Raw genomic sequence first — 26,989 nt, forward strand, 5'->3', positions numbered from 1 at the left:
CACCTCTTCTAGCATGACATGAGAATGGTAGTCACGTGACCAAAACAGTCCATAATGACACACTTTGACCTTCCCTGTCATCACTCCCACCTGCCATATTAATGGCACACTATTATCGTAATTACACGCACTAACCATGATTTAAAATGCTCATCCCGGAGCTCAGTATTGACAGATGTCTCTGTGGAATGGATACCAAGCAGAGCACGCTCACTATTAATACAAGAGAGCTGCTGGTGGTCAAGTTTAAGTAGGGATTAGTGATCCAACGACATGATTGACCTCTCCAAAAATCCCCATGCACCAACAAAAAAAAAAAAAAAAGGCAACTCACCCAAAATCATGATGTACGTTGCCTTTGGTGTCCCTCACTGCCCCCCCGTCTCGCCTGCTTTCGCCAAGGGACGATGGCTCCAAAATCTCTTTTTCAGAGTTCCTCTCCACTCTCCAGAAAGAGGCAACTCAGAGAGGCAGCGCTAGATGTGAGGAGAGACTGCTGCTGTTGCTGCTGCACATGCCTTCCCTTGCGAATGCCCTCTCCAGGTGAAAAGCTGAGTGTGTGTGTGTGTGTGTGTGTGTGTGTGTGTGTGAGAGAGAGAGAGAGCACGAGGTGTGTGTGTGTGTGTGTGTGTGTGGAGGAGGGGGGTCCAGCGTTTCTGCAGTTGTGGCTCAGGTAAGCCTGAGGACTGTATGGAGAGGGTTAGAAGCAGAGAGAGAGAGAGAGAGAAGAGGGGAGTCAGAGAAGAGGAGGGGGAGCCTAAAGTGTGACAGCCAATCACAGTGGGAGGCTACCAGGCTTCTTCTCCACAGCAGCCAGGAGGAATTGTAGTGGTCTCCAACAAACAGCTGACAAGCACTTTCTTCTCAACTGTGTCATTTCACAGAGACTTCACTGCACTGTAAAGCCGGCGCCTGGCTGCTTTGGTCTCCCTTTCCCACTCTCTCTCTCTCTTGTTTTTGGGGTTGGGTATAACCTAAAGGCACCTTACATGCCTCTGCTCTGATTGGTGACAGCCTCGACCAATGGGAACAGCGGCAGACACTTGTCATCATGCAGAGTGGAAGTCAGCTTGACTGAAAATGCCGTCTCCCCCCTGTAACCACTGTTTCTCCCTCTCATTTCCCATATTCTTCTCCCCCACCTCCCCCTTAGCTCGATTGTCAGATCTGTTTTATTGTGTTTGCTGTTTAACCCCCTCCTCTCTGTCCTTTGACTCCATGTGTATGAGGACTTGTTAAAGGATTAACCTTTTATCCGTTCTCCCTTTTTCTCCCTAACCTGCCCAGGCAAGGTTACGCATTTTATCAACCACTGTGTTTTCGTGAAAGGGTTGGAATTTAGACTGGGAGTGGAGTTGAGAGAGGATGTGGGGGGGGGTGAGATGAAATAGAAAGCGACAGAGCGGAGGAAGCAGAAGAAGGAGGGGCAGAGATTAAACTAAATACAACTGACAGAGGGATGAAGAGACGTGGAGTGACAAGAAGAGACGACCGGGAGGATGGAACGCAGAGACAAAGACAGACAGAGTCGGACACGGGAGAAGAGCTGCGGAGAATTAAAACTGTGCGGACCGTACAGCAATGCAGCCACTAATTGAAGAGGAGCTTCACAGCCAGCTGCTTATGGTCCACTTCCTCCACACCACTCACACAGCGTCTGCTGTCATGCCCAACCACTGCTCTCTCTCTCTCTGTCTCCCCTGTGAAGATAGCCAAAGAGAGAGACTTTTGAAAATCACAGAGCCTCGATGTTATTGAGAAGCTCGGTGCTTAAGAGAAGGCTTAACAAATCTGTCAAAAAATTAATCCCCCTGGGCGGGCAAGCTTGCAAACACACAGATACAAACACGTGAGCCCGGGGCTACAGAAAATGATGCCTGATGTTCATATTGCCTCCTCTTGTCCCGCTTCGCTTTTTCTCTTCTATCTCTACCCCCCCTTCCTTCTCACGCTCTCCGGCTGAGGCTGTGAGTCACAGGGTGTTGGAGTGAATACTAAGGAGGCTGGCTGACACCTCCAATACCTCTCTGCACAGCAGCTCCACTGCACACGTTTAAGCCATTGCATGTAAACATTGGTAGACTTAGGGGCCACAAACACCCGCACAAATTCTTACAAGTTCAGGTGAAATCCAATGACTAAAACCCGCTGGTGTTATGGAACATATGGTGGCTCATGCGCAAAAATACTCCCACTTTCAGAACCGCCACTAACACCTGCAGCAGTGATAAAAAAAATAAGCAGTTATACGCAGAGAATAATGAGCTCGCAGATGTGGAGCAAACGTTTTATGGTGCAAAAGGACAAACACACAGTTTAGAAAAGGAATTTCAGCCCGTGGCTCCTCGGATCGAACGCACAAACTCACAGTGTCTGCAGGAAATGGACCGAGCGCTGAGGATATTAGTTTTTGAAAATGGGACACTAGCAGCCTGAACAATAGTTATCATCAATACAGCAATGCGTGCAAGTCCTTCCATGAGCATTTATGTGTGTGTGTGTGTGTTTGTGTGTGTGTTTGTGTTTGTGTGTCAGCAAAAGAGCTGAGATAGGGTTTCCTCATTAGTTGTGTTGGTATCAATAATTCAGAGCCGGCCCTTGTTGGCGTTCAATGGGCCGAGTGCTAATGTGCTGTCGGGCCAGCGGGGGCCCAGGGCCCAGCGCCACTGTAATGGATGTCATGATGAGAGGGTGAAATCGGAGCGTGGGGATCCTGTATCATCTATAGGTAAGAAGAGGGAGGAAGGACAGAGGAGAGGAGAGGAGTGAGGAGACGGGGGTGGGGTGAAGGCCACTGGGGGGGAAGACAGATGGCATTATTGGACAGGTACGGGAGCAGAGAAACAGGAAGAAGCGAAAGGAAAGGAGGGGAGGAAATTGGGCTATTAGATCCCTCCGTTTGCCGTTGGCTACAGATCAATCATTCTTAGGATGACCTCCATCACCTCTGGATGGGGGGTCATCATGGGACACAAGTTAAGTGGCCACCAGGGGTATATATACCTTAAATGAATAATGAACTAACATTATTTCATTTGCAATCCACTTGACTCGCTAGAGGTGCTTCACTCACTAATGCTCCTTCAAAAGTGAGGGGAGAAAGAGAGTATGGTATGGTAGTATGGTTTATTTTACAGGTCTGTAATCTCCAAATCATTTCTAAGAATTGTGTAATTTGTAATAAACTGCCCCGTTCAAACCATTCATTTATTATCATTCATATATGTTGAACTGTATGATCGATAAAAACGTTTTGTTTTTTTTCATTTTTTGCATGTTCAGCTGACCTGCTGTGCTCTGGCCAAAATAATCTGTTGATTATACAAGCAATCAATTGGAATTAAATAAGCAGAAATGTATCAATTGAAGACTATTTTTATTTTCCATATACAAGTACAAACTTATAATTATTATTGCTATTATTATTTTAATTATTTTCAGGAAACTTTTTAGGAAATTATTAGGATGTTATTCAGACATAACAGACCATTAAAATAAAGCATGAAAAAATAAATAAGACTTTCACTTTTACTTCCTGTTTTGTTTTCTATTTTGTTATGTCCAATATTGTTGTGTTTTGCACCTCAGGGCCACCGTTAATATGATGCTGAGATTGAGTAAGATAAGTGACTTCCTCACTCTCCCGCAGTCAGCCACCTTTCCACCCACACTTTTGCATTTATTGTATGCTTACTGAATTGTTATTGTGGCAGTATGTTTTGTTTTGTGTGTTATGTGATCATATGTTTTGTTGTTGAGCTCACAACAACAACAAATTCCTAATCAACAGCGGTTGACATGGCAATAAATTATTGAATCATGAATCTTGACTTTGTTTTTGTTATTTGTGTATTGACTCACATTCATTCTCCGGAGGCTTATCCCACCTTGACCAGACTTTACTCCAACTTTATTCTCACCTTAACACTGACACCAAGTCTTAGCCCTAAAATAACCTTATGAGGATCAGTTTTCGTCCAAAGATTTAAGTGTGACATCCCATGATGTGATTAATAGAAGCATAGACACATAGTGTGAAATCAGGGAGAGAGAGGACTCAGTATTGTGAACACCACTGCTGAGCCTGGATGGTGATTAGTGGTTAACCTATGCTGCCCTCTACTGGTGTAAACCTGTCAACACGGGATGAATTACCTGTAAACAGACTGTGGGAATCTGTCTAAATATTCCAGCTTTAGTGACCCTGGTACTGGACAGCAGTCTGGAAAAGTGAAAACGATGCCATGTAAACTGAGATGCTAATATGTTCCGAGAGTCATGTCAACACATGCGGTGACCAAACAGACATGAGGCACAGCTGGTATTGTATTGATGGCCTGTCAGACTGAAGGAGAAATACCTTACTCATGCAGAACACTATCTGGACAACAGACTTGACAAAGCTGTATCCTTACTGGAAGTATTTTTATGGTGATCTAGTCAAAGAGCCTGAGTGCAGCAGTTCAAATGTGAAAGGAATGCCTGCTGAGTATGAAGGACTTAATAATAAGGACTGTCTGCTGATGTGCAGCAACAGCCTGCGAGAGATTTATCTAACCTGCGGGAGAGGGACATCAAACTCTTCCATTCATATAACGCCATGATCTGTCTTCCTCATTCTTCCCTGCGGAGGAAAAACAGTAAATCTACACTCATTGAAATCTGCCAGACAGACTGTAACTCAAGTCCTCCACACAACAGCAGCTCAAACGCAGTGTCAAAAAATGCAACTTCTGTTGAGCATAAATTCCAGTCGTATTTCATGAGGCCCGCTGGCGGTATGTGGCTTTCCAGAAACGTTAGTTCAGTCTTTTTTCTTCTTCTTCTGCAGTTTGTTTGCATGGTGCCATGAAAAAGGATTTCTGTGTGTTGATAGAGTTCGCACCTAGGTCGTATATCATGAGTTGGGTGTCTCCTGGCACCGTGGTGGTGAATTTAGAGACTGACCATGAAGGTTAAAGGTGAGGGGGTGAGGCCAGCAATGGGCATCACTTCCCCTCATAACGTGGCAAAGCATTTACTAAAGCTACCAGACAATAAATCACAGCTTATTAGACTATGAAATCTTAGGTAACTTTCTATATTGACCAAATAATGAGCGTGTCTTGGCACACATGGCTTCATTAAGAGCATAACAAGTCAGCTCAGTGTGAAGGAAAAGGACCTCTGCATTCCCCTTGAAGCGGCCTGAGCCTGCAAGTCTGACAGTTGAGCATATCGGTTTGCAACTGTGAGGGATAATCATCTCACTAAATTTAGACTATTGATCAGGTGTGGACATGTGCAGGGAATGTGGCCAGCTGCACATTTCCGATTGATTCTCGCTTTATTATTAAAGTGTTAACAGATAGTAATTGTTTAATTTCATTTACTGTATTCAATGACTAACTGATTTATCAACAACTATTTTAATAATGAATTCTTCGTTATTTTTCAAGCAAAAATGACAAACATTTAATGGTTTCAGGCTCTCAAATGTGAGATTTTGCTGCTTTTCTTGATCTTAAAGAAGACCTATAATGCTTATTTTCAGGTGCCTTGTATTTTGGGTTTCTACTAGAACATGATTACATGGTTTAATGTTCAGGAAACATTTTACTTTTCTCATACCAAGAAAGAGCTCGAAAAGCCCGCTCTGATTGGTCAGCTGGCCCTGTTGGGATTGGTCAATCGAACCAAACTCTTCGGACACTGCTCCAGCTCCGCTCAAACTAGCTTTGTTTGAGGGCATGCTAAACTAGCCGCTACACAGGTATTATGCAAATGTGTGACTTGGTGACATCACCACGTTATGGAAGAAAAGGCAGGACTTCAAGCGAGGCCGTTTCTGGCAGTTCAGAAGCAGTGTTTCTGTGGGGGGAGAGTAACTCCCTTTGGCGTGGATTTTGGGCTTTATAACTTTGCAGACTTTTTACATGCACAAAAAAACTATATAACACACTAAAGGAAAGAGAAAAAGCCCAAACGCATAATAGGTCCTCTTTAACTTACTTGGTCGTCATTTTTCATGACTTTCCGACATTTTTTAAGCCAAACGATTAATCATGAAAAGAATCTATAATGAAAAGAATCATTAGTTGCAGCCCTTTTAATTTATGTTTATGTTTCAGCAACATGCTTTATGATGAAAATGCCATATCAATAAATCTTCACAGAGAAAAAAAAGAAATAGAGAGACTGAGGATTCAAGATGTGTGTGCACAGGTGGGTGTGCCCGTCCTGTGAATAAACGCCTGCCTACAGAGATGGAGAATGTTGATGTTGACTGTCACACTCTCACACGTCCCTGACATTTTTACACCAGAACTAGAGGACAGGGTGTCTTTCATTCTTTCCAACCACCTTCAAATCACACATCTGCGCCATAACTGCTGCTGCAGTTCATACTCGTTGAAACTTCACTACAATAAGTTCTGTTCTGCTGCTCCTATACTCAACCAAATACTTTAGGCTGACACATTCCTGTAGTCGTTGTTACGAAACGCTGTGTACGTGTTTTAGAAGACATCGATTAATTATCTCCTCCATAGATGACAGTCTATTTGTAAAGCTCAGACATTCCTCAGCTGAGAGTGATGCGGCAAAAAAAATCTCCATGGAAGTCAAGAGTCAACTATATCCCTGCCACAAAATTTTGTCTCCGTCACACACTCGGACTTCAAACTACAAATGGTGCATACATTAACATGAACAAGTCTCACACAAACAACTATTCATTAGCCCTACATACAAACACATACAGCATGCAAACCTGCACACACACATGCACAAGATAAGATCAGCTTCACCCCAAATGTGCAAATGTGTTCAGTCTGGGTAGGCAGCAGAGGACAGGTGGAGCAGTCAGGACAGCTGTCAGCTCCACGGAGACGTGTATATATTTGAGTCAAGACGAAGATCAGTTGCTTACACACACACACATTTGTCCAATCATTCATTGAAACAAATGTCATTTTTCTGTGCTGCATAAAGCACATTTATAGTGCCAAAAACTCACACTGACTGTACATGGGAGCAAAAAAACAAAGATGTATTTCTTGCTCCCCACCAAGACAGCACTGCATAAGTTTAAATAGAAGCAGACACAGCAGCAGTAGACAGTAATAGGTTCCTTTCTTACCTGTGCTCCACATTGCACCTCTAGTCCTCCTGCTGCTCTTACTGAGTGCGTCCAATCTCCAACCCTCTATACAGGCACACTGACAAACAACTAGTCCCTCTGTGAAATTCTGCGCAGGTGGAAGAAAAATGACCGGAAAGATCCTCAACTGTTCTCATTAATTCGGTTCCAAGAGCTGTGTATGCAAACCAGACAGCCTCACGCCCACGCTGGCAATGTAAAGGACATGTGGAAATAGAGACCACAAACACATTGCCACTATCACCTCCCCTCCACCTCTCTACATCCTATCTCCTCCTTCTCTCTCTCTCTCTCTCTCTCTCTCACTCTCAGCCCTGTGTGAAAGCACAAATAGAGTCCAGTAGCTAATCGTAGCAGGCCTTAATAAGTGATGGCAGAAGAAAGAGAGAGCAGAGAGTTGAAGGCAGCAGCAGGGAGGAAGAATCAAATGTCAATGCAGGTATGAGGAGTAAAAGTGAGACACAGATGGAAGAGAAATATCAACCTATGAAAAGGTGATTTGTGGTACAACATATGCCAGTCAAAACAGTTGCAAAACGGTCTCTCAGGACCTCTCAAGAACATGTCAAAGGTACAATGTGCAGGATTTGCACATTCTAGTGGTGCGGTTGCAGATTTCAACAAACTGAGTACCCCTCCACTCACTCCTCCCTTTCATTTCTAACGTGAGCCGCCGAGTGCAAAACCGTGGTAACGCCGTTCACCTCACTCAGAGGCCATCCTTACCATAATAACACTGCTTTAGCAGCAAGACGGCGGCTGGCGGTACCACCGTTTTACACTCTGCGGCTCACGATACCGCAGTTTCACAAGCATGTCGGAGAACTACGGTGGCCTTCAGGTAACGTAAAGACACTAAAGGCTCTCTCTAAAGCCAGTGTTTGGTTCGTCCATTCTGGGCTACTGTATGGCGGAGCAACATAGCGGACTCAGTGAAGAGGATCCGCTCCCTATGTAGATATGAAGGGCTCATTCTAAGCTAACAAAAACACAACGATTCTTAGTTTCAGTAGATTATACATTAATGAAAACATAGCTATGAATATTATATTCCATTTCTGCTAGACTGTTCCTTTAAACTTGTAAATAACCTCAGCCTTTATTGCTGAAGCTCTTAATTACACAAACATTTCACTGGTGCAACAAGACGACCACTTTCAGGACAAAACTTGTGAATGAAGGAGGGTAAACTGATAAAACTTACACCTATATGGTGCAGCAGTGTTGAGAGGAATGACAAAATACAGCGAAAAAAATTTGAACGTATATGGAAAAAGTAACACACACAGTAACACACACACACACACACACACACACACACACACACACACACACACACACACACACACACACACACACACACACACACACACACACACACACACACACACACACACACACACACACACACACACACACACACACACACACACACACACACACACACACACACACACACACACACACACACACGTGTAAATTCAGAGCTAGATGTGATTCTTCACCGTCTGCAGTAAGCAGCCACCCACCATACAGGCCACTGGGAGCCACAGCAACATGACATTAAAGTACAGTCCAGCTCACTCCAGGCCTACTGCTCAATAAGCCCTTACACTGCATCACCTCAGCGGGCTGCCGACTATTACAGCGTGATACAGTATAAAATCCACACTCTCTCAGCCTTATAAGCAGGCACACTGCGTCTCAGCGCTCCCCCAGGCTCTCTGCTGGAAGATAAGGTTAGAAGGGGAAAAGGACAGCAGTTTACAGCTGTAAGCACATTTCAGCACCCAAGGGCCTAAGGGGTATAGTGTTACAGGGACACACTGCTGCACCAGGACTGTGCCTGTCTCTCACAGGCCAGTAAAGTTTACAACAAACCATTAAATTGGACAGTTGGCTTTCTGGTTATTATGTCTATGTTTATTTTTCTTAAAAATACTCAGCTGGAAACTACAATTCAGGCCTGAAAAGTAAATAACAATAACTTCAATAAGAATACCTGATCATGTTTGTGGCTTTGTAGTCATGCATTTATACTTCTACATATATTATTATATTATTATTATACACTTCTGTGATGTGGCAACGAATTTTAATATAAGCTGTTTCTCAGACATTAAGAAAGAGCAAAGTAAAATAATAATAAGCCATCACATACTTTAACTCTGCCTCTTTTGGATAGTTCATTGCATAACAAGACAGGAGCAGAGAAATTATAAAATAATCACTACAGCAAACAATATCCTTGCATTTCTTTCAAGCGCCAACAGGGGGAGTTAAGTTCCTCCACTACCTCCTGTGCACTACAGTTGATGTGAGTGTACATTTTTTAAGAGGACTAGAATTTATCTTTTATAAAGCACATTTAAATTTTTGTCAAGTAACCTCTGCTTCAGTGGATCAAGTCAGATGAGGGAATTTGGCACTAAAAATAGTGTAAATTTGGAATATCATCTCGATTTGTCACTAACTCAGACTGCTGAAGCCTCAAGTACACTTTTGTTTTTTAAGGATTTCATTTGAAACCGGTTTCATTCATCACGTGCTCATAATATGAAATGCAAAGTGGGTGGCATTGTTGAGGTTGTGCTAAAAAAAAATGTCAGTGTGCAATAAAGAATAATGATTAGAATAACAGTAAAAATAATGATTAGAAAAATAAATATAAAGGATGAATATTCAAATATTAAAAATGTATGTAATAGCTTATAAGTATTAAAGTGCTGTAGTGTATATTGGCCCGGTGAGTAGAAGGGCTGTACAATTATTTTTTTCCTGTTCAATTTGTATAAAAATGCACGTCAATTTACATGTCACAGTTGTAATAAAAACTATACAAGGTCATGCAGAGGTCAGAGGACATTCAATTAAATTTAAGTTAAAGAGTAGAGAGAGAGGGACTAGTAAGATTTTGAAATGAGTTAAGATCCAAGCAGAAATGCAAGTTATTATTTGAGTGGTTTTGGAGAGAATCAGCAGATCAGTTTGTAGCCAAATCCATTGTTGCATGATTGCATCACATGTAAAACAATGTAAAACTGTGTTGCATATTTTCAATTCATATCCAGGTCAAATTAGCCTGTAACATATAGGTTACTCTACTGCTTGTGTTTTGCTACATGAAAAACATATAGGTGTATAGCAGCACTGAGACAGACTTACCTGTAGTTGTCACACATGTTGAAAACACCAAACAAACAGGTTTGAAGTATAATGTAACTGAGGAATGATGTAGACTAAAAGAATATATATTTTTATTTATAAAAAAAACTTCGAAAATTGCTGCAGTCGGAGCTTTGCCTGATTTGACCTTTTATCGACCTTTATCGGTGACCTTACGTACCTGTTACGTACCCTTCAGAACCCCGCCCACCTCGAACCTGCGCGCGCAGAGTTCAATCAGCCAAAACTGAAAACACCTGTGAGAGGAAACGTGCTATCAAGATGTCCACATCGACCCCCACACCGGGAATGAAACTGAGCCCGTTGTTGTTTCTTTAAGATATGGCCGACATTGATGTACTGTCAGCCAGGTTCTCTTCCTATGATCTAATGTACAGTCATGATGTTCGAGAGCAAAGCTTTGCAGACTGGCCATTCAGAGAGGACTGTAACTGCACACCTGAGAAGGTAAGAAGGAAGGCAGCTCTGTCCGATGAGGCTTCACAACAGTTGTTGCTTTCCGAAATATTCACGATTGATAGTTCATTTCTTAAAAGTGCAAATGGCACAGTGTCTTTAATCAAGAGGGGGATTTATCTGCAATGAAAGCACCAGAGGTGGAAGAAGTACTCATTTTACTTAAGAAAAAGTGGCAATACCACAGTGTGTAAACATACTCTGCTAAAGTAAAGTAAGTAAAAATACTGCATTAAGAATCTTACTTAAATTAACTAAAAGCACTTAAAATGATTGGAATCAAAATATACTTAAAGTACCAAAAGTAAAAGAATGCTTCTACCCCTAATTTACATTAACCTACAGTTAACCTAGTACATGAAATAATAGGGCTGCCCCCTTTTAGTTGATTAGTAAGATTTCTTTAGTCGATTAATCGTTTTTTATGCTTTTTTTTTTCATGCTGAATGAGTTATTTCTGAGAAACTTATGAGCACATCTCTGGTAAACACAAGGTTTAAAGTGGTGCTTTTGTCAATTTTTTTTTTGTAGGGATATACCGATTTGGATATCAGGTCAATACTGACTCCGATAGCTGGAGCGGGTATCGGTGATATTGGGGCCGATCTATTAAATTCTATGTTTGTATACTATATACATTATATACTGGAATTTGAAGTCCTGTTTAAGTGTTGACCAATTTGTTGCTGCATTAAAAAGTTTACACTTGAGTTGTAATTCTTGTTAATTTTGAAGATTTTTTTAGCCAAGTTGCTGGTGTACGATTTATTATTTTAATAATAATAATAAAGAACGATTCAGCACATTTCTATCTATGTATTTATTTGTTATATTTTTTTTTACAAATTTAGAAAAGCAACGCTTATGTCACGCCTGATGTTGCTTTACACATGAAGAATGGTCACAGTGAGGCATACAGCTTATTAATTAAACACTGGTATCGGATCGGTACTCGGTATTGGCCGATACCCAAAGCCCAGGTATCGGTATCGGGACTGAAAAAGTCGGATCAGTGCATCCCTAATTCTCGACTGATTAGTCCGCAAAATCGCATGAATGTTAGTCGACTAAAAATTTCTTTGGTCGAGAACAGCCCTAGAAAATAACTATTGATATCCCCCAACCTTGTTTACACTTAAAGTTACGTAATTGTTTACTCCAGTCTTTGATCCAAGGCTGTGACAGCTTGTGATATACAGTTAAGCAGGTGTCAGATTCAGTTTCATTGCATCAGGTATCCAGTGCATGGACCCCTCACTCTGCCCATCTTGTCATGATGGATGAGCTGCTGACACCTCACTTGATGAGCAACACTATATGCCATGTTAGCAGCTCTTGACCCCCCAACAGCCAAACGGACATCATCTGCCGGTCTCCTTCTCGCTGACACTAACCCCCCTGCAGCTATGGGCTTTTGTTCCTGTCATATTTGTCATTGAATTATCAGCTCATATAATCACTTTAATTTAGTGCTTGGTTTTTATTTTACAGTATACTGCAGTACAGACATGAAGGCATCTGTTGCTGCTTTGTTTGTGTTTGCAGATGGCCACGGCCGGGTTTGTCCACTGCCCCAGTGAGAATGAGCCGGATGTTGCTTGCTGTTTCTTCTGTCTGATCGAGCTGGAGGGCTGGGAGCCAGACGACGATCCTTGGTAAATAAAGCATGTCAACTTCCTCAGGCCCTTACCTTTACCTGACCTACCTTCATGTAAGCTTTGGGTCACTGAAGGATAGCATGCCAGTAGTGTGAGGGGGTAGAGTATAGCTTCAGATCTGAGATTATTTTTGTCTGTATCACTCAGTGTTGCATGCGGCCATTACAAGACTCATTTAATATTAAATACATCACCACATTAAGTTGATTACTATTGTTTTAAACCTACTGGATGCAAATACTGTAGCTGTTTCTTCATCTCGATCGGCATAATGTCAAATTTAGAATAATTTTTTTTAGTTTGATGGTGTTTTTTCTTATAAAGAAGATTGTATCCCGATTGAGCTGGATCTATTTAAAGTGGACATATCATGCTCATTTTCAGGTTCATACTTCCTACTAAAACATGTTTACATGCTTTAATGCGCAAAAACATTATTTTTCTCATTCTGTCTGTATTTACCATGAAACTCTCAGTTTTAAGGTGGGTTTATGCTCGGCATAGTGTCCTCGGCGTGAGAGTGCGCGAGCCAAAGATGACATCTCGTGATGTGCGTGAAACGCTAAGGCTCCGCAAGTTGTCGCAGCGCTTGGCCATGCACCTCAATTTTTGTAACTAGGCACCCTGCAGCTTTTCAGATATGGCTGCCAGAATAAGATAAAAGCAAATAACTTAAATTAAGACGTAAAATTATGAATTAGAAGGATGGACAATTTGTTTTTAAATGCTTTAAAAGCAACAGATCTTAGAAATCTACATTTGAGTAAATACTTTCCCAGCCGAGTCAAATTGTTTACAGAATATTAAACCTTTCAACCTTTGTTTCATTATAATACATTTAATACTTGACTCTTTTCTTTACATGGGCTGTATAAAGGTGATAAAGTATGTCAATAAATATTAGGTATGAGTTCACAGTTAATTACAATTCATTCCCAGCATTAAGGAGTTTAGGAGCTTTTGGCGTTTCGGAGAATACTGCAACGAACAACGCGTTGAGCATAAACGTGTTTAGTATATACGCCTTTGTGCGTGCTCGTAGCTCGCGCACCATCTGTGTAGGCCCGTGCCTCGAGCAAGTCTAAACAAAGCTTTAGCTGGTCTCTTTAAGATCCCCTCCCGAAACATTACAGTCTGCTCTGATTGGCTTGCGGTGTACCCTTGCAAAGGTAGTTCTCACGCCATGATTCTAATTAGCCAATCAGGCTGAATTAGGCAGCCCACAAAAAAACTGACTGGGTCGTCTTATTTCACAGTTTGTGGGTTGGTAGGCACTCCAGATACCCAAATGTGTTACTGAAAAAGTGAGTTTTTCATGATATGTCCCCTTTAACCCTCATCCTAACAACGTATTTAACATACAGGTACAACCGACTGGGGTCCCTGGGGACCCCAAGAATAAACTACTGTAAGAAACAACCATCATAACAAAATGTAAACGTATTTCTTCTCAAAACATTGTTAGTTATGTAATTAATGTCATCTGAAGAAAAAAAAAAAAAAAGATTATTTTAGGAAAGTTAGTTAATTTGCATGTTGTGTAAAATGAAAATAGACAGAGGACCCGTGGTAAACATTTTATTCTATTCTATTTTACCGTTTAAAACTGCATAGGCTGCAATTGGGTGCTTTTGACTGGGGTCCCCCAGGACCCCGATACATTGGTATTTATAATGAGTATTAAAAATCTGACTTTATTTGTATAGCACTATTCATACAAATCAAATGTAACACAAAGTGCTTCACGCTATGAAAAAAACCCTCCCACACACACACCCCCATCCACACACAATGTGATAAATGACTTTGTAATAAGTAAAATATTCAATAATAACAGCGTTCAATTAAAAAAATAGAAACAGGAATTGAGAAATAACTAGCATAAATCTCATCAATTTACTGTGAGGAAACACCAGCGGCAGGATAAAAATAGATAAAAACTCTGATACATCTGGTATACCAACATATAACAATAAACCAAACCGACTAGAATACATGAATAGATAAATATTAAAGTTCAATTAAAAGCCAAACTAAAAAGGTAGGTCTTGAGTTTGCTTTTAAAAAATGTCAACATTCTCTGCCGCACTAATTAAAACAAAACAATGATGTGAAGTCATTAGCGACAAAGTCATGAAAAATTGGAATGATAGAATAAAGCACCTGTGAGATATAAAGTATACCTCTGGGGTTGGATGACGGTTAAGAATAACAAAGCATTCCTCTCTGTGCCACATTCAGATGTTGTCCCTTCAACTCATTTCTTCCATAACATTTTCTGTGCCCAGGTCTGAACACTTGAAACGCTCCCCTAACTGTGGATTCTTAAACCTGAAGAAAGACTTCACCGAGCTGACTGTGGCGGACTACAATCACATGGAGAAGGAGAGGCTAAAGATATACATTGTGAGTGTCCCTTCAATCTGTATAGATTGTATACAATGAAGTGAGGTTCAGCTTGAATACTTATGCAGTGTTTTTTGGGGGTTTTTTCTCCAGAGAAAGGTTTGTCATAAGAGGATGGCGTATTTTCGGGAAGGCATAGACCACATGATTGAGAGCCTTAAATCTCAGTTGGACTCTATGTGATATGATTGAAACAAACATCCTGTCTATATATTGTAATTTTATTGGCACATTAATCTTGACTCAATAGTTTGACGTAATGGCAGTTTAAAAAATCAATAAAGTCGTGAAGAATATTCCACTTTCTTTGTAGTATTGTCTTTAACCACAAGATGGTGCTTTTGCACTAAAGCTGCAGTTTTTTCCCCCCCATGTCACACACACTTTCTGGGAGTTCCCAATCTCACACTCCACATCCTTCACAAAGGCAATCTGAAATGAAAGACGCACATTGAGCAGGATTACAATGTGGGCTATATTCCCTCTTTTCAAGCAAATACTTACCATTTTCCTGAACGTGCCACCATCCCTACCACCCCTTTTCAAACCTTGACCCTGGACAGATGGCCTGAAGCCCCTCCCTTTCAATACCAACTGTTGCCCCAGTAACATCTGTTACATATAGGGGGACAGTGTGCACTGAGAGGGCTTGCCAGGACACTAGCCTAACCCCGTGAGCAGGACTAAGATTTAGGAAACTCTTAAGGATGCTGCTGCTGACAATGGGGGAAAAGGTGGTCATGCAGTAAACACTCGGAGAAAGCTCTGTCACACTGTAATGCTTCACTGCTCTTATTTAACAAAGGTCTGACACTAATATTATTTGCAAAAGTTGGCGTAAAGTCTTGAGAGTTTCATGTCCGTTTTGTAGCAGAAAGAGAAGATGTTGGGCTCAGTTTTGTGGCGAGAGGGTTGGCTGGATGGAGTACAGGATTAAAAGATGCTATCCCTTCTCCAACCTTCCTCTGTTCTGGATTAATGTCTAATGTAACACTATGGCCACTGAGCCCAGATCAAGTGCTTAATTCCCCTTTATCCGCTCGCTGCAGAGCAAATTGAAGGGAGACTATTTTTAGCCCCAAAAACTGATGTAACATTTCTAACGAAACTGTTATGCTTCCGTTTTTCAGGATGTCTTTTTTTTTTTTTTTTATCTTAACCCATATGTGCCCGCAACTGAAATTATAAATTTCCTTTGGTATAAGTGTTCTCTGGGCTTGCCTAAGCAGAAATGTGAAGACATTTTCATGTCCTTTCATTTCATTTTTTCATGGGACGACTGTTTTTGCAATAGACTCTATTATATTTTAGGAAAAAACAGTCGTCCCATGTCCCCAAATACAGTATAGTATGATAACCAAATGGCTGTATCTCAGAAACTACAAGGAGCACAATCAAGTATTTGGTATATATGGACCCATAACAAGTTGAATATCAAAGATATGCACACCTACAGAATGCAGCATTAAGTTATTTCATATGGAAAACATTCAATAAAGACAATGTTAGCATTGTATGTTTCCTCATTTTTCAAAAATCCTGATTTTGACTTAAGTTTTTTTTTTTTTTTTTTTTTTTTTCATGTGATCTAAAAATTCACAAGTTGTATTGTTAGATACTTGTCCAAAGTATGTCCGTACCAAATTTCAAGACTTTTGACTAATCAGAGCAAATGTTGTGGCTCTTTTCCTTGTCATACTAAATTGGCACAAATGGGTTAAATTGACGCTGTTATGAGATCAGTCATTCATATTTTGCTGTCATGGCCAGTATTAATTTTAGGTTCATATAGCTGTCTAGAGGAACATCCACTAAATCTACCAGATAAAAATCCCAAACCATTGAGATGTTGGTTTTGACATTTAGTTCAGTAAGTGGTATTTGCATAAGAACGTAGATTATAAGGAGCATGTTTACAGTTAATTGCTAATGTAACTCTAATCAGGCTTTATACCCACATCCCATGTCAATCCACTTATTTATGTGTGCTCCAAAAAATGAACAAAGAGAGTGGCATGGCGTGACTTCTATCCCTGACTGGCACAGATGTGATAGACGGGCTTATCTGTGGGAATGGTGCAAAACTGTTGATTTGATTGGATCATAACTGGGGTGGGAGCTTGGCTTCATATGTTTTCCCTTACCCTGGTTTTATAGCAGTAAGTATAAATACTAGGGCTGTCAAAGTTAATTTGATAATAACGTGTTAACGCAAATTCGTTTTAACGCCAGAAATGTCTTTAACGCATTAACGCAACTTGTGATTTTTAGATTTTAGTGGGCTCAGTTTTGAAGCTAGAGTGAAGATACTGGTAACATGAAACTAGAAAAACCTAAGGAATCCATTGGTACCAACCATGTCATACTAGCTTGTCATGAAGGAGGTTAAATAACGCTCCAAATTTAACGCTACATTTTGGCGAGGAAAAACTGGCGTGGCCACTTTCAAAGGGGTCCCTTGACCTCTGACCTCAAGATATGTGAATGAAAATGGGTTCTATGGGTACCCACGAGTCTCCCCTTTACAGACATGATCAATGCAATACATAATCATATGCAGTTTGGGGTAAGTCATAGTCAAGTCAGCACACTGACACACTGACAGCTGTTGTTGCCTGTTGGGCTGCAGTTAGCCATGTTATGATTTGAGCATATTTTTTATGCTAAATGAAGTACCTGTGAGGGTTAATGGACAATATTTGTCATTGTTTTGTGTTAATTGATTTCCAATAATGAATATATACATTTGCTTTAAGCAAACATATTTGTCCAATCCCATGTTGATAAGAGTATTAAATACTTGACAGATCTCCTTTTAAGGTACATTTTGAACAGATGTGTGATTAACTATGGAAAATCATGCGATTAATTGCAATTAAATATTTTAATCAATTGACCGCTCTAATAAATATTAGAATAGATATATTTAGAATTAGTCATCAAGTAAATAGGAATCTGCATTGCACTACTGCACATGGTTTTCTGATCTAATTAATATACTGTGACAAAGGACGCACCAGTTGCCTCGACTGCAGTTTTCTAATTAATGAGTTTCTGCTAAACAAACTGTAAACAGTGAGTGTAGCAGATGGACCAACGGACAGATGTTACCAACAGAAAGTTTACAACCTGAGCTTTTTCCATCAGGCCCCATCTGTTGCTCCTGTGCCTGGTACCTCCCTCTACCCTCCTCCAATGCTTCTCCTCATCAGCATCCATCACCAAAACCTCTCCCCTGATGCTCCATACACCGCTAAATGAGTGACATCAGCATTTACCATCTAGCCTGACCTGGTGTAACCCTTAATAAACAGCGCTTAAAGGAACGGCATATCACATTTGCTGTCTTGTTCCACTCTGAAAATTACTTATGAGAACACACAAAGCAGGATAAATGATTATAAAGGCCTAGATTGCACAGTGATCCTGAACCAAAGCCACGTGAATGTGTCTAGATCACGCTGAATTTACAGATTACCAGAGCAAAAAGGGACTCTCAAAGTTACACTCTTCCTTGCATTATAATTAGGAATCCCCTTTTCAGTTTCTCATCTCCCTCCTCCACCTCTAATGTTCTCCCACGTCTCTGGCAGCAGGGCACGCTGGCTGCTCGCTCCCTCAGACACCACAGCCCTCCTACCTTGGCTGTTTTTTTTGTGCCGTTCGTTCGAAAAGGACCTCCATCTGTCCCTACACTCAGCCCATTGTGGTGTCCCAAAGCCCAGCAACTTCCACAATGCAGTGGGCGTGCAGGAGAGGGGGGGGCAGGGTAAACACGACAGCATCCAGATCCCATTAGAAGCTCTTTAACTCCTACACCCTAATACTCTCGGAGAACTCTGGGAGGAGAAGGACCACCCCTTATCCTCATGCACACAATGTCACCTTTTACACCCGCTCCCATAGGTAATGAGCCGGCGATCTGCCCTCTTTCCTCCCCTCCTATGTTCAGCTTTTCTTTTTCTCTTGCACAAGCTGTCACGTTATCTCAGTGTTTAGCATTATTTCTCTGACCATAATTATTTGAACTTTTCTTGAATTTTGACAGGGTGATGTATACCGGTGATGTTTTTATTAAAGGAGCTGTTGACGTAGAGAACCAACCGTGATAGTCTAGTCTGATGTGATGTGCTAATAGAAGGAGCCATTCATTTATATTTAATTGCTTCCACCATGTTGACCGTGACCAACCCAACCCCTACATCTTCTCATAACGCCAGCCTCGCCATCTTTTCATTGTTTTCATCCGTCTTTTCCCACATCTCTCTCTCTCCATCCATCTCCTCAGTCTTTCTTCTACCAGCTGCTCCTCTAAGTCTAGGGCGTCTCCGTTTCGGGGTGCTCCACCTCTCAACCTGGGCTCTCGTGTCCCTGTGCTCCCCACAGAGGCGTGAGTGTGTGTGTGTGTGTGTGTGTGTGTGGGTACATATGTGTGCATGCACACTGTGGCCCAAGAGGAGGCGGGGGGATCACTGTGTCCGCCCCAGCTTAAAGGCAGAGGGATTACCGGCACACAGACACTGATTAAAGCCTTCCAGCCTCCTATGGCCCCATTAATACAATCTTAATCACAATGCTTTATCCCTCTATCTAGCTCCTATGGATCAGGACCTTTTCATTTTAGTGGGAGCCACTCGTGTTTGGCCAGTGGATTAAATGTACTGCACACAGAAACTAAAATATAAGCACGAGAGTGAGAGACCGAGAGCGAGCTTCATTCTGCACTTCAAAAACTTATCTCCGGTTTAGTTTTTTTTCCTTTTTTTTAAGTCGGAGTTGCCAACCATTTCTGCCAAAATGAACTTCAACATTCAACAGGCTCATGCTGTTGGCATCTAATTTATATAAAGATAAAAACCACAAAAGTTTAGGAGTCAAGAGTTGGAGTGCTGCAACATTTATGCTCTGCGGGCTGATATGTGACATGACCTCACGTTCCCAGGGGATCGAGCCACAGGTCGCGCTCTGCTGCTCGCCGTGTCGGCCGAGATGGCATGACAGAGCATGTGTCCCCTTCCCATTAAAGAGACCCTCGTGCCCTTATCTGGATGAGAGCCACTTGATACACTCAATCTGGGTTTGAGGCCTGCAGATTACTGTTAAATCAGGATTTTCTGTTGTTGTACTTTTTCAAGTATTATGCATATTTGTTTTATCATTTTAATAGGGCACCGATACCGGATCGGATATCAGGCCGATACTGACTCAAATAGCTGGATCAGGTATCGGTGACAATGGAGCCGATATATTCAATTCAATTCTTTTATATACTTATTATAGATAGTTCGATATACTATTTTATACTGGAATTCCTGTGTAAGTTTTGAAAATGTGTTGCTGCATTAAAAAGGTTCACATTTCATTTGTTATTCCTGTTAATTTTTAAGATTTTTTTACCAAGTTGCTGGTGTAAGATTTATTATTTTAATAATGACAATTCAATAAATAAATATCTATGTATTTATTTGTTAGAAAAGCAATGATTAAGTCAAGCCTGATGTTTTTTGACGCATAAAAGAATGATCCCAGTCACTTCCACACAGTGAGACATACTGTAGTTATTATTAATTAAACACTGGTATTGGATCAGTGCTCTATATCGGCCGATACCCAAAGCCCAGGTATCGCTATCGGGACTGAAAAAGTTGGATCGGTGCATCCCTACATTTTAACATGCTAAACATTCTTCTTTGCACAAGTTAAGTGCATATTTAATACAAAATATTAAACATAAAAACTACTTTTAAGTTAATGAAATTCATATCTTTTCTATATCTTCCTAAATTGTTCCATGTAACTATCAAACAACCTCTCCACCACCATTGCCCCACTCTCCAGAGACTGTCCTGCATCTCTCTGTTTTGTAATCTTGTATCCAAAGTTAATTTACGTGGATTATTTCTATATCCACCCACTCATGTATTTGGACTCAGGAGGATAATCCCCGTCCCCTACCCCCCACCGTTTTTTGCCGTAACAAAACAGCAAAGACACAAAGAGGGTGCACGCCAGCTAAACTCTGCCAGTACTTTCTCACAGGCCAAATGTCTGTCTGTGTGTAAAGCTATGTGTCATTCCTATGCCAAGGCTGACACACGGGAGCAGAGAGGACAAACTTGTGAATGGGGAGCAAGGACCTTCGTCACCTCTTCTGCCCTCTCCTCCTCTTTCCTCTTCTCCTTTTTCCCCCCAACACACTAATTCCCCTTTCCCTCTCATCTCTCTCTCTCATGCTCTCACTCTCTTCTCTCTCTCTCTCCCCAAATTGGCCCAGCTGTCCATCAGCCCCCCCGCTGCTCCCCCAGCTGTCTGCCCTCCCCAAACGAGAAGCCCCACAACAATAGAGGTCACAGGTCAAGAGAAAGAACAGGCTGCGTTCACAATGGACCAGTGGCGCCCAGTAAAACAATCGTTCCCTTTTTCTCCTCCAGCCTTTCTCCGCTGATGCCAGGACTGGAAAAGACAAACCTTTTGGAGAGGTAGCTGAAGAGGCGAGGGGGAGTCCTCTTGTACAACGGCCTCCGAGGCACCTTCCCCTTCTTACAATTGCCTAAAGGACCACAATGATAAACACACTCGAACACACCAGCGCTTGCTCTCACCTCTTCATCTTTACACTCTGCCACCCCGCTCTTTGTTTACTTCAAGTGCAATCATGTTCTTCAACGCCGTCATTAAAGTCAAAACGGGAGTCTTCTGTCGTTAGTCAAGTGATATAAATGTGTTAGGAACCTTGAAAAGCTTGTGCTGATCCGGAATACTGTATAGTTTATTTCCTCTTCCTTCAATTTAAATAGGTTTTATGATATAAGCTGGGAGTTGAGGTTATTTTCAGAGAAAGAAAAAGTATATGACAAACTGATTTATGACGTCCGTATTCATATGATGGAAATCTGGTGCTTTTCTCTCTTTTGAGGTTGAATTCTTTGCCCTACAGTGTTTTGGCATGAGCTAGATGGGAAAATGGGACATGTGGGAGACAGAACTCCAAAAAGCCTCTGTGACACATTCACCTGTTCCCCAGAGCGGTTTTCCCAGGGCCCACAACAGCCTCCCGCCTGACCTGATAGAAACCCCGGAGCACACACACACACACACACACACACTCACACATCCTGCAACACATCTCTATTGCCACAAAGTTCTCCTATATTCACTCCATCTTGGTCTTCATTTTTTATATTAGTTTGTCCATGTTCAAAATGAAACCGAGCCACTTAACATTAATTTTCTTTAGTCTGAGATTTTCCATTTTTTATTGTTGCATTTGCGTATTGGAGTTTTTTTTCATATATCGATATGACATATCAAAGTAGTGAGAGACGTTTTTGGATGTTTTCAAATTACAAACCTGCACTTAATCACTGCCGTATAGTGTGAATTCAGTAAAACACCTGAAACTGAATATGTGCAAAAGGAACTTTCATAGTGTGAGTGTGATATGTGAGCTGGCATTGATTATCCTGTTTCAAATTATTACAATAATTTGAACTTAATTTGATATAAGAAAATAATCAAGCTTAATTTTCTGACTTGTGGTGCCTTAAAGGAACAGTGTGTAGCATTTAGAGGGGCCTATTGGATTTTCATTAGTGTATAATCGCCTGAGAATAAGAATCGTAGTGTTTTTGTTACCTTAGAATGAACCTTTTATATCTACATATGGAGCGGGTCCTCTTCACGGAGCCGGCCGCCATGTTTCTACAGTAGCCCAGAACGGACAAACCAAACACTGGCTCTAGAGAGGGCCATTCATGTTTTCACGTCGTCCACCATAGTTCTCCTACATGCTTGTTGGTTGCAATCTGTAACCTCACCACTAGATGCCGCCAGATCCTACACACTGCACCTTTAATTAGGGTCGGGGGCAGCCAAGTATTTCACCATACTTATCACACACCAAGTTCAACATGAGTCTATTTTAATCGAAACCTCACTACATTATTAATATTCAACACTTGAATTGATGTATTGGAGCTGCATATAGGTACTCTGCAGCTATATTGGGAGACGTGCACTTTCTGTTGAACTGAAATTTAACAGACCAGAAGAAAACACATGGCAAGTATTGTTACTATGGAAATAGCATATAATATAAGAATATTTATTCAATTAAGTGCGAAACAGCAAAAATATTTACAAGAGTACAGTATGACAAAAATCGTGACACCAAATGAACAAAGTACCTGAAAGACCTCAAATAAATAAATTAAATACAGTACAGCTGCTAGTGACTGACGACAAAAACCAAGAAGACGGCAAAACAAAAACTGTGCTGAGAAAAAAATATAAAAAGGACAAGACGTTATCAAAATAAATATTAAATACAGATATATATAAATGCATTGCTTTTCCTTATGGCGAGGGGGACATTGGCTGTCAGTGCACAATTTAGGTTTAAGACTGGATGACTTTTTGTTCTTTTGATATGCAGACGAGCACAGTCCACATGTTTTTGTTCAATATCTACACTTGAAACATCTGTGTGATGCTTTAGTGTCTGATTTGGTAAAATAATCTTTAGTCACTCTAAACAACTGAGGGGGCAACTTCTCCAGAAATAATTATAATCCAAATAACATCATTATAACAAAAAAATAATAAATAAAACATTAAAAGTTATGGGTGCTTGTTTGTATCAGGTAGATTGAGTTGAGGTGGTGAGTCTCTCTCTCTGAGCATTCAGTGCTCTCCCAGAGTACTAGACAACATAATGCAAACCATTCTTCTATACCATCGTTTGTACAGCAATTCATTCAAGAGCAGGGCGTCTCGCTCGATCACTGGGCTTCTCAACTGTTCATGGTCAGATGCCTCCCATCTGAGAGGCGACCAGGTGAGAGGGAGCGTAGGAGTCAAAGGCCACATCCAGGGGCAGCTCATAGCGTGAAGCTTGAAAGAGTGGGTGGCCCTGGGGGCCTCCTGGTAGGCCGCCAGTCGTGGAGGTGGGGTAATGGTGGGACGAGAGGTAGTGGCCATGGTGTCCAGGGTGGCCAGCGTGGCCAGGGTGGACAGGATGGCCAGGGTGGGGTGCGTAGTTCCTCTCTGCTTCCCGGGGAGAGGGCTCCTGCTTCAGGGCAAAGCTGCCACTGATGCTCAGCGGGGGAGTGAGGGGCCCGTCGTACGGCGGGGTGCCGCTGCTGCACTCGTTAGGAGAGGGGTTGTCGTACACAGGCCCCTTGAATCCCTTCATGTGGAGGAGGTGGGAAGCCTCCAGGGAGCCATAGGGGGGGCTGGGAAGACCTGGAGACGGGTAGCTGAGGGGATGGCCAGCCTGACCCCCCACACCACCCACCCCCGGGCCTCCGCACTTATCGTCCATCTTGTTGAGCATCATGGGAGTGTGTCCCAGCTGCAAGCAGCCGGCCACGAGGTTGCTGGTGGGCTGAGACAGACCTTTACACAGCATCTCCATGAAGCCGTTGCTCTCGGGAGACTGGCCGCTATCGAGCGACTCCGACAGAGCCCAGATGTAGTTGCGTGCCAGCCGCAGAGTCTCAATCTTTGACAGCTTCTGTGTCTTGGAGTAGCAGGGCATCACTTCGCGCAGGCTATCCAGGGCGTCGTTCAGCCCGTGCATACGTGAGCGCTCTCTGGCGTTGGCTTTGCTTCGCCGGACACGAAATCTCTCCTGTCTTGCTTTGGTCATCTTCTTCTTCTTAGGGCCTCTCCTCTTGGGAGCCTGTTCTCCATCTGGTCCAATCTCCTCATCAACCCCCTCCTCCTCCTCCTCTTCCTCCTCTTCTTCCTCCATATCCTCACTGCCCAGTTCTGTGCAAGAGCGCATTCGGCCCCCTACGGTCATGTGGTGGCTTTCCTCTCCATCCTGGGAGCTGACGTCGTCCTCATCCAGCCAGCTGAGGGAGCTCACCAGCTCGTTCACATCCCCGCTCTTTCCAAATGGTTTGGTCATCATTTTGATCTGAAGAAACAGCACAAAACAACCAGTCAGTCAACAGATACAACCTCGAGAGTTTAATTTCTGTGTGTAAATACATGATGCTACTCCCTAAAATATATAGGTGGTGATATAATTTGCATTGAGGTTGATTAGAGACAGGAACAAGAAGCAGTGCCTGACATATAGCAACTAAATGTCAGTTCTCATTTCAGCACTACAGTGTGGACAGCTCACTGCTCTTATTCAAGAGCTGGTGGCTCTGTCTACACACCAAAGCTATTTGGAAGAAACCCTATAATTATCTCAACTGTATTATAGTGTGATTTTCTGATATTAAGGAATAGATGGCTGTTTTTTTTAGAATGAATGGTCCCCTTCTGTTATAGCCAGTCGCTACAGATCTCTAGAGACGCTGTCAATCTGGGACACTACGGGATTTACTCAGCATATAAAGCTCAAAGATTAAATAGGCAACATGCAAATCGAGGACGAAATGTGGACAAACCGCCCCAACATCTCAGGGCTTGTTTGTTTTTTAATTTATATATTTATTTTACATCTTGCAGAATATATTATGCATACAGTATAGCCAAAATGTTATAAGTAATTAAAGCAATATATTGTTGTTTTTTAAGTGAAACTCTGACCTCGGACAGAGAATTTGCTATTGTTTTGAGAAAAAAAACTCTCCCAATTAATTATTGTGCACTAATGCCTAAAAGTGGAACAGAGTAGCCTATACTGTACTTTATGAATCCAGAAATTCAGACACACAATTATATGCTACTGAACATAATTAGACTACAATAACTGCAAATATATGGCTTTCATTTCAGTTTATTGAATACATTTTTGTAAAATTTACTTTATAGCAAAACAACATTGGATCACTAATAGAATAGAATAGAAAGCTTTATTGTCATTGTATTAAATACAACTAGATTCACAGTTGCCACTTCTGGTCAGTGCTTTAAAACAAATACTTGACAAGACTAAACGAGGCAGATAAAACAGGTAAAACACACATACAGTTATAAAGCAATATAAAACAGGTAAAGTAGATGTAATGAATAAATATAAACAGAAGTGTTACACTAGAAGTCTAAAATATAAAAATATAAAAATCAAGATCAATTTGGGATCTTTATACTGGACAGATGATGACCAGATTTGTAAACTCACCTGTTTGTATTCACAAAAGCAAAATAACAGCAACCACCAGGCTAATTTTTAAAAAAAACTGCAACTGAGTGGTTATAGTCCAGAGTCTCTGCGTTTCTCCACTGGTGTCCCTATAACTCTTCTGCTTCCTCAGATCACCATAAGTGCGTGTGGAACTTTCATCTCCAAATGGCTCGACCTGCTCTGATATCTCTCTGATATCTCTGCCTTTAGTCATGTTTAGCTCCTCCCTCAGGCAGCCCCACCCACCATCACCATCAACTCAGACAAACGCGCGTGGCGGGCTCGTGGCCAGAAGTTTCAGCCAGCAAATAAATAAATAAATGAGTGGAGGGACAGAGAGAACGCGCGCGCCAGAGTTAGTGCACGTGCTTTATTTGTAAATCAGGAGGAGCTGAAACACTGGGAGGGTTCGGGTCAGTGCAGAAAATGCGCACACACTGCAAAAAAGGATTTTTAAGGAAGTAAAAAAAACCTTGTTTCTAGGAATTTTTTCTTTTTTATTTGTCTAAAAAGAAAAATAATCTTAACAAGCAAGTTTTGCATTAGAAAAGTAATCTCATTTTAAGAAAATATATCTAACTTTTTCTTAATAAGATATTAAAATCTTAATTAAGGTGTACATTTTTAAATTAAGTAAAAAAAATCTTAAAGTCAGCTTAATCAAGAAAGCACAACACTCCTTTTAAGTAAACATTTCTTACATAACAGTTTCTTTGCTTGTAATAAGCAACATTTTGGCTTATTTTTCTAGTCTTAAGACACATTACAGTCTTATAGTGTCTAGATTTAAGAATTCTAGCCAAGCAAAATTTGCTTACCCCATTGGCAGATTTTTTTTGCTCAAAACAACAAGATTTGTCGAAATTTAAGAATATTTGGCTTATTTCTAGTAGGGCTGTTTTTGCAGTGTATAGTGTGTGCACTGTATTTTATTTCATTCATTCATTCATTCATATCCTCGACCTACTGTATTTTCCTCTTCTTTGCAATTTTGTAAGAGGATATTGTGTAACCTTGTTTGGACTTGTAGCTGTGTGTTTGGTCACAATTTTATCC

At 41.4% G+C, this 26,989-nt stretch overlaps 3 protein-coding genes across 5 annotated transcripts in view; 1 reads left to right on the forward strand and 2 right to left on the reverse strand.

Moving 5' to 3' along the window:
• The window catches only part of znf385a (zinc finger protein 385A), a 73,748-nt gene extending 63,296 nt beyond the window's left edge, over positions 1-10,452 (reverse strand). The window contains exon 1 of one of the 2 annotated variants that reach the window (XM_074644389.1): positions 10,307-10,452. Coding sequence is in view for 1 of the 2 variants with exons in the window: in XM_074644387.1 (XP_074500488.1) it covers positions 335-344 (10 nt within the window). In the remaining variant the exon portion in view is untranslated. Of the gene's footprint in view, positions 1-334; positions 931-10,306 lie in introns of those variants that run through there. The other variant, XM_074644387.1, reaches the window with a different exon arrangement.
• A 79-nt stretch (positions 10,453-10,531) lies between these two features.
• On the forward strand, positions 10,532-22,083 carry birc5b (baculoviral IAP repeat containing 5b). 2 transcript variants are annotated; one of them, XM_074644391.1, is made up of 4 exons: positions 10,532-10,774; positions 12,329-12,438; positions 14,730-14,847; positions 21,279-22,083. In XM_074644391.1, exons 1-4 carry the CDS (start codon positions 10,649-10,651, stop codon positions 21,399-21,401), a joined length of 477 nt encoding a protein of 158 aa, XP_074500492.1. In that variant the 5' UTR covers positions 10,532-10,648; the 3' UTR covers positions 21,402-22,083. The 2 variants fall into 2 exon arrangements, with proteins under 2 accessions (XP_074500492.1, XP_074500493.1); XM_074644392.1 differs by lacking the exon at positions 21,279-22,083 and adding an exon at positions 14,941-15,143 and having other exon boundaries at positions 10,543-10,774.
• Positions 22,084-22,519: 436 nt separating this feature from the next.
• neurod4 (neuronal differentiation 4) lies at positions 22,520-26,399 on the reverse strand. Its single transcript, XM_074644390.1, has 2 exons — positions 25,931-26,399; positions 22,520-24,769 (listed from the first exon to the last, which is right to left on the reverse strand). Exon 2 carries the CDS (start codon positions 24,761-24,763, stop codon positions 23,654-23,656), a length of 1,110 nt encoding a protein of 369 aa, XP_074500491.1. The 5' UTR covers positions 24,764-24,769; positions 25,931-26,399; the 3' UTR covers positions 22,520-23,653.
• Positions 26,400-26,989: the final 590 nt, after the last annotated feature.

The sequence above is a fragment of the Sebastes fasciatus genome, chromosome 8 (genome assembly GCF_043250625.1).
Source record: "Sebastes fasciatus isolate fSebFas1 chromosome 8, fSebFas1.pri, whole genome shotgun sequence".
Lineage (NCBI taxonomy): Eukaryota > Metazoa > Chordata > Actinopteri > Perciformes > Sebastidae > Sebastes > Sebastes fasciatus.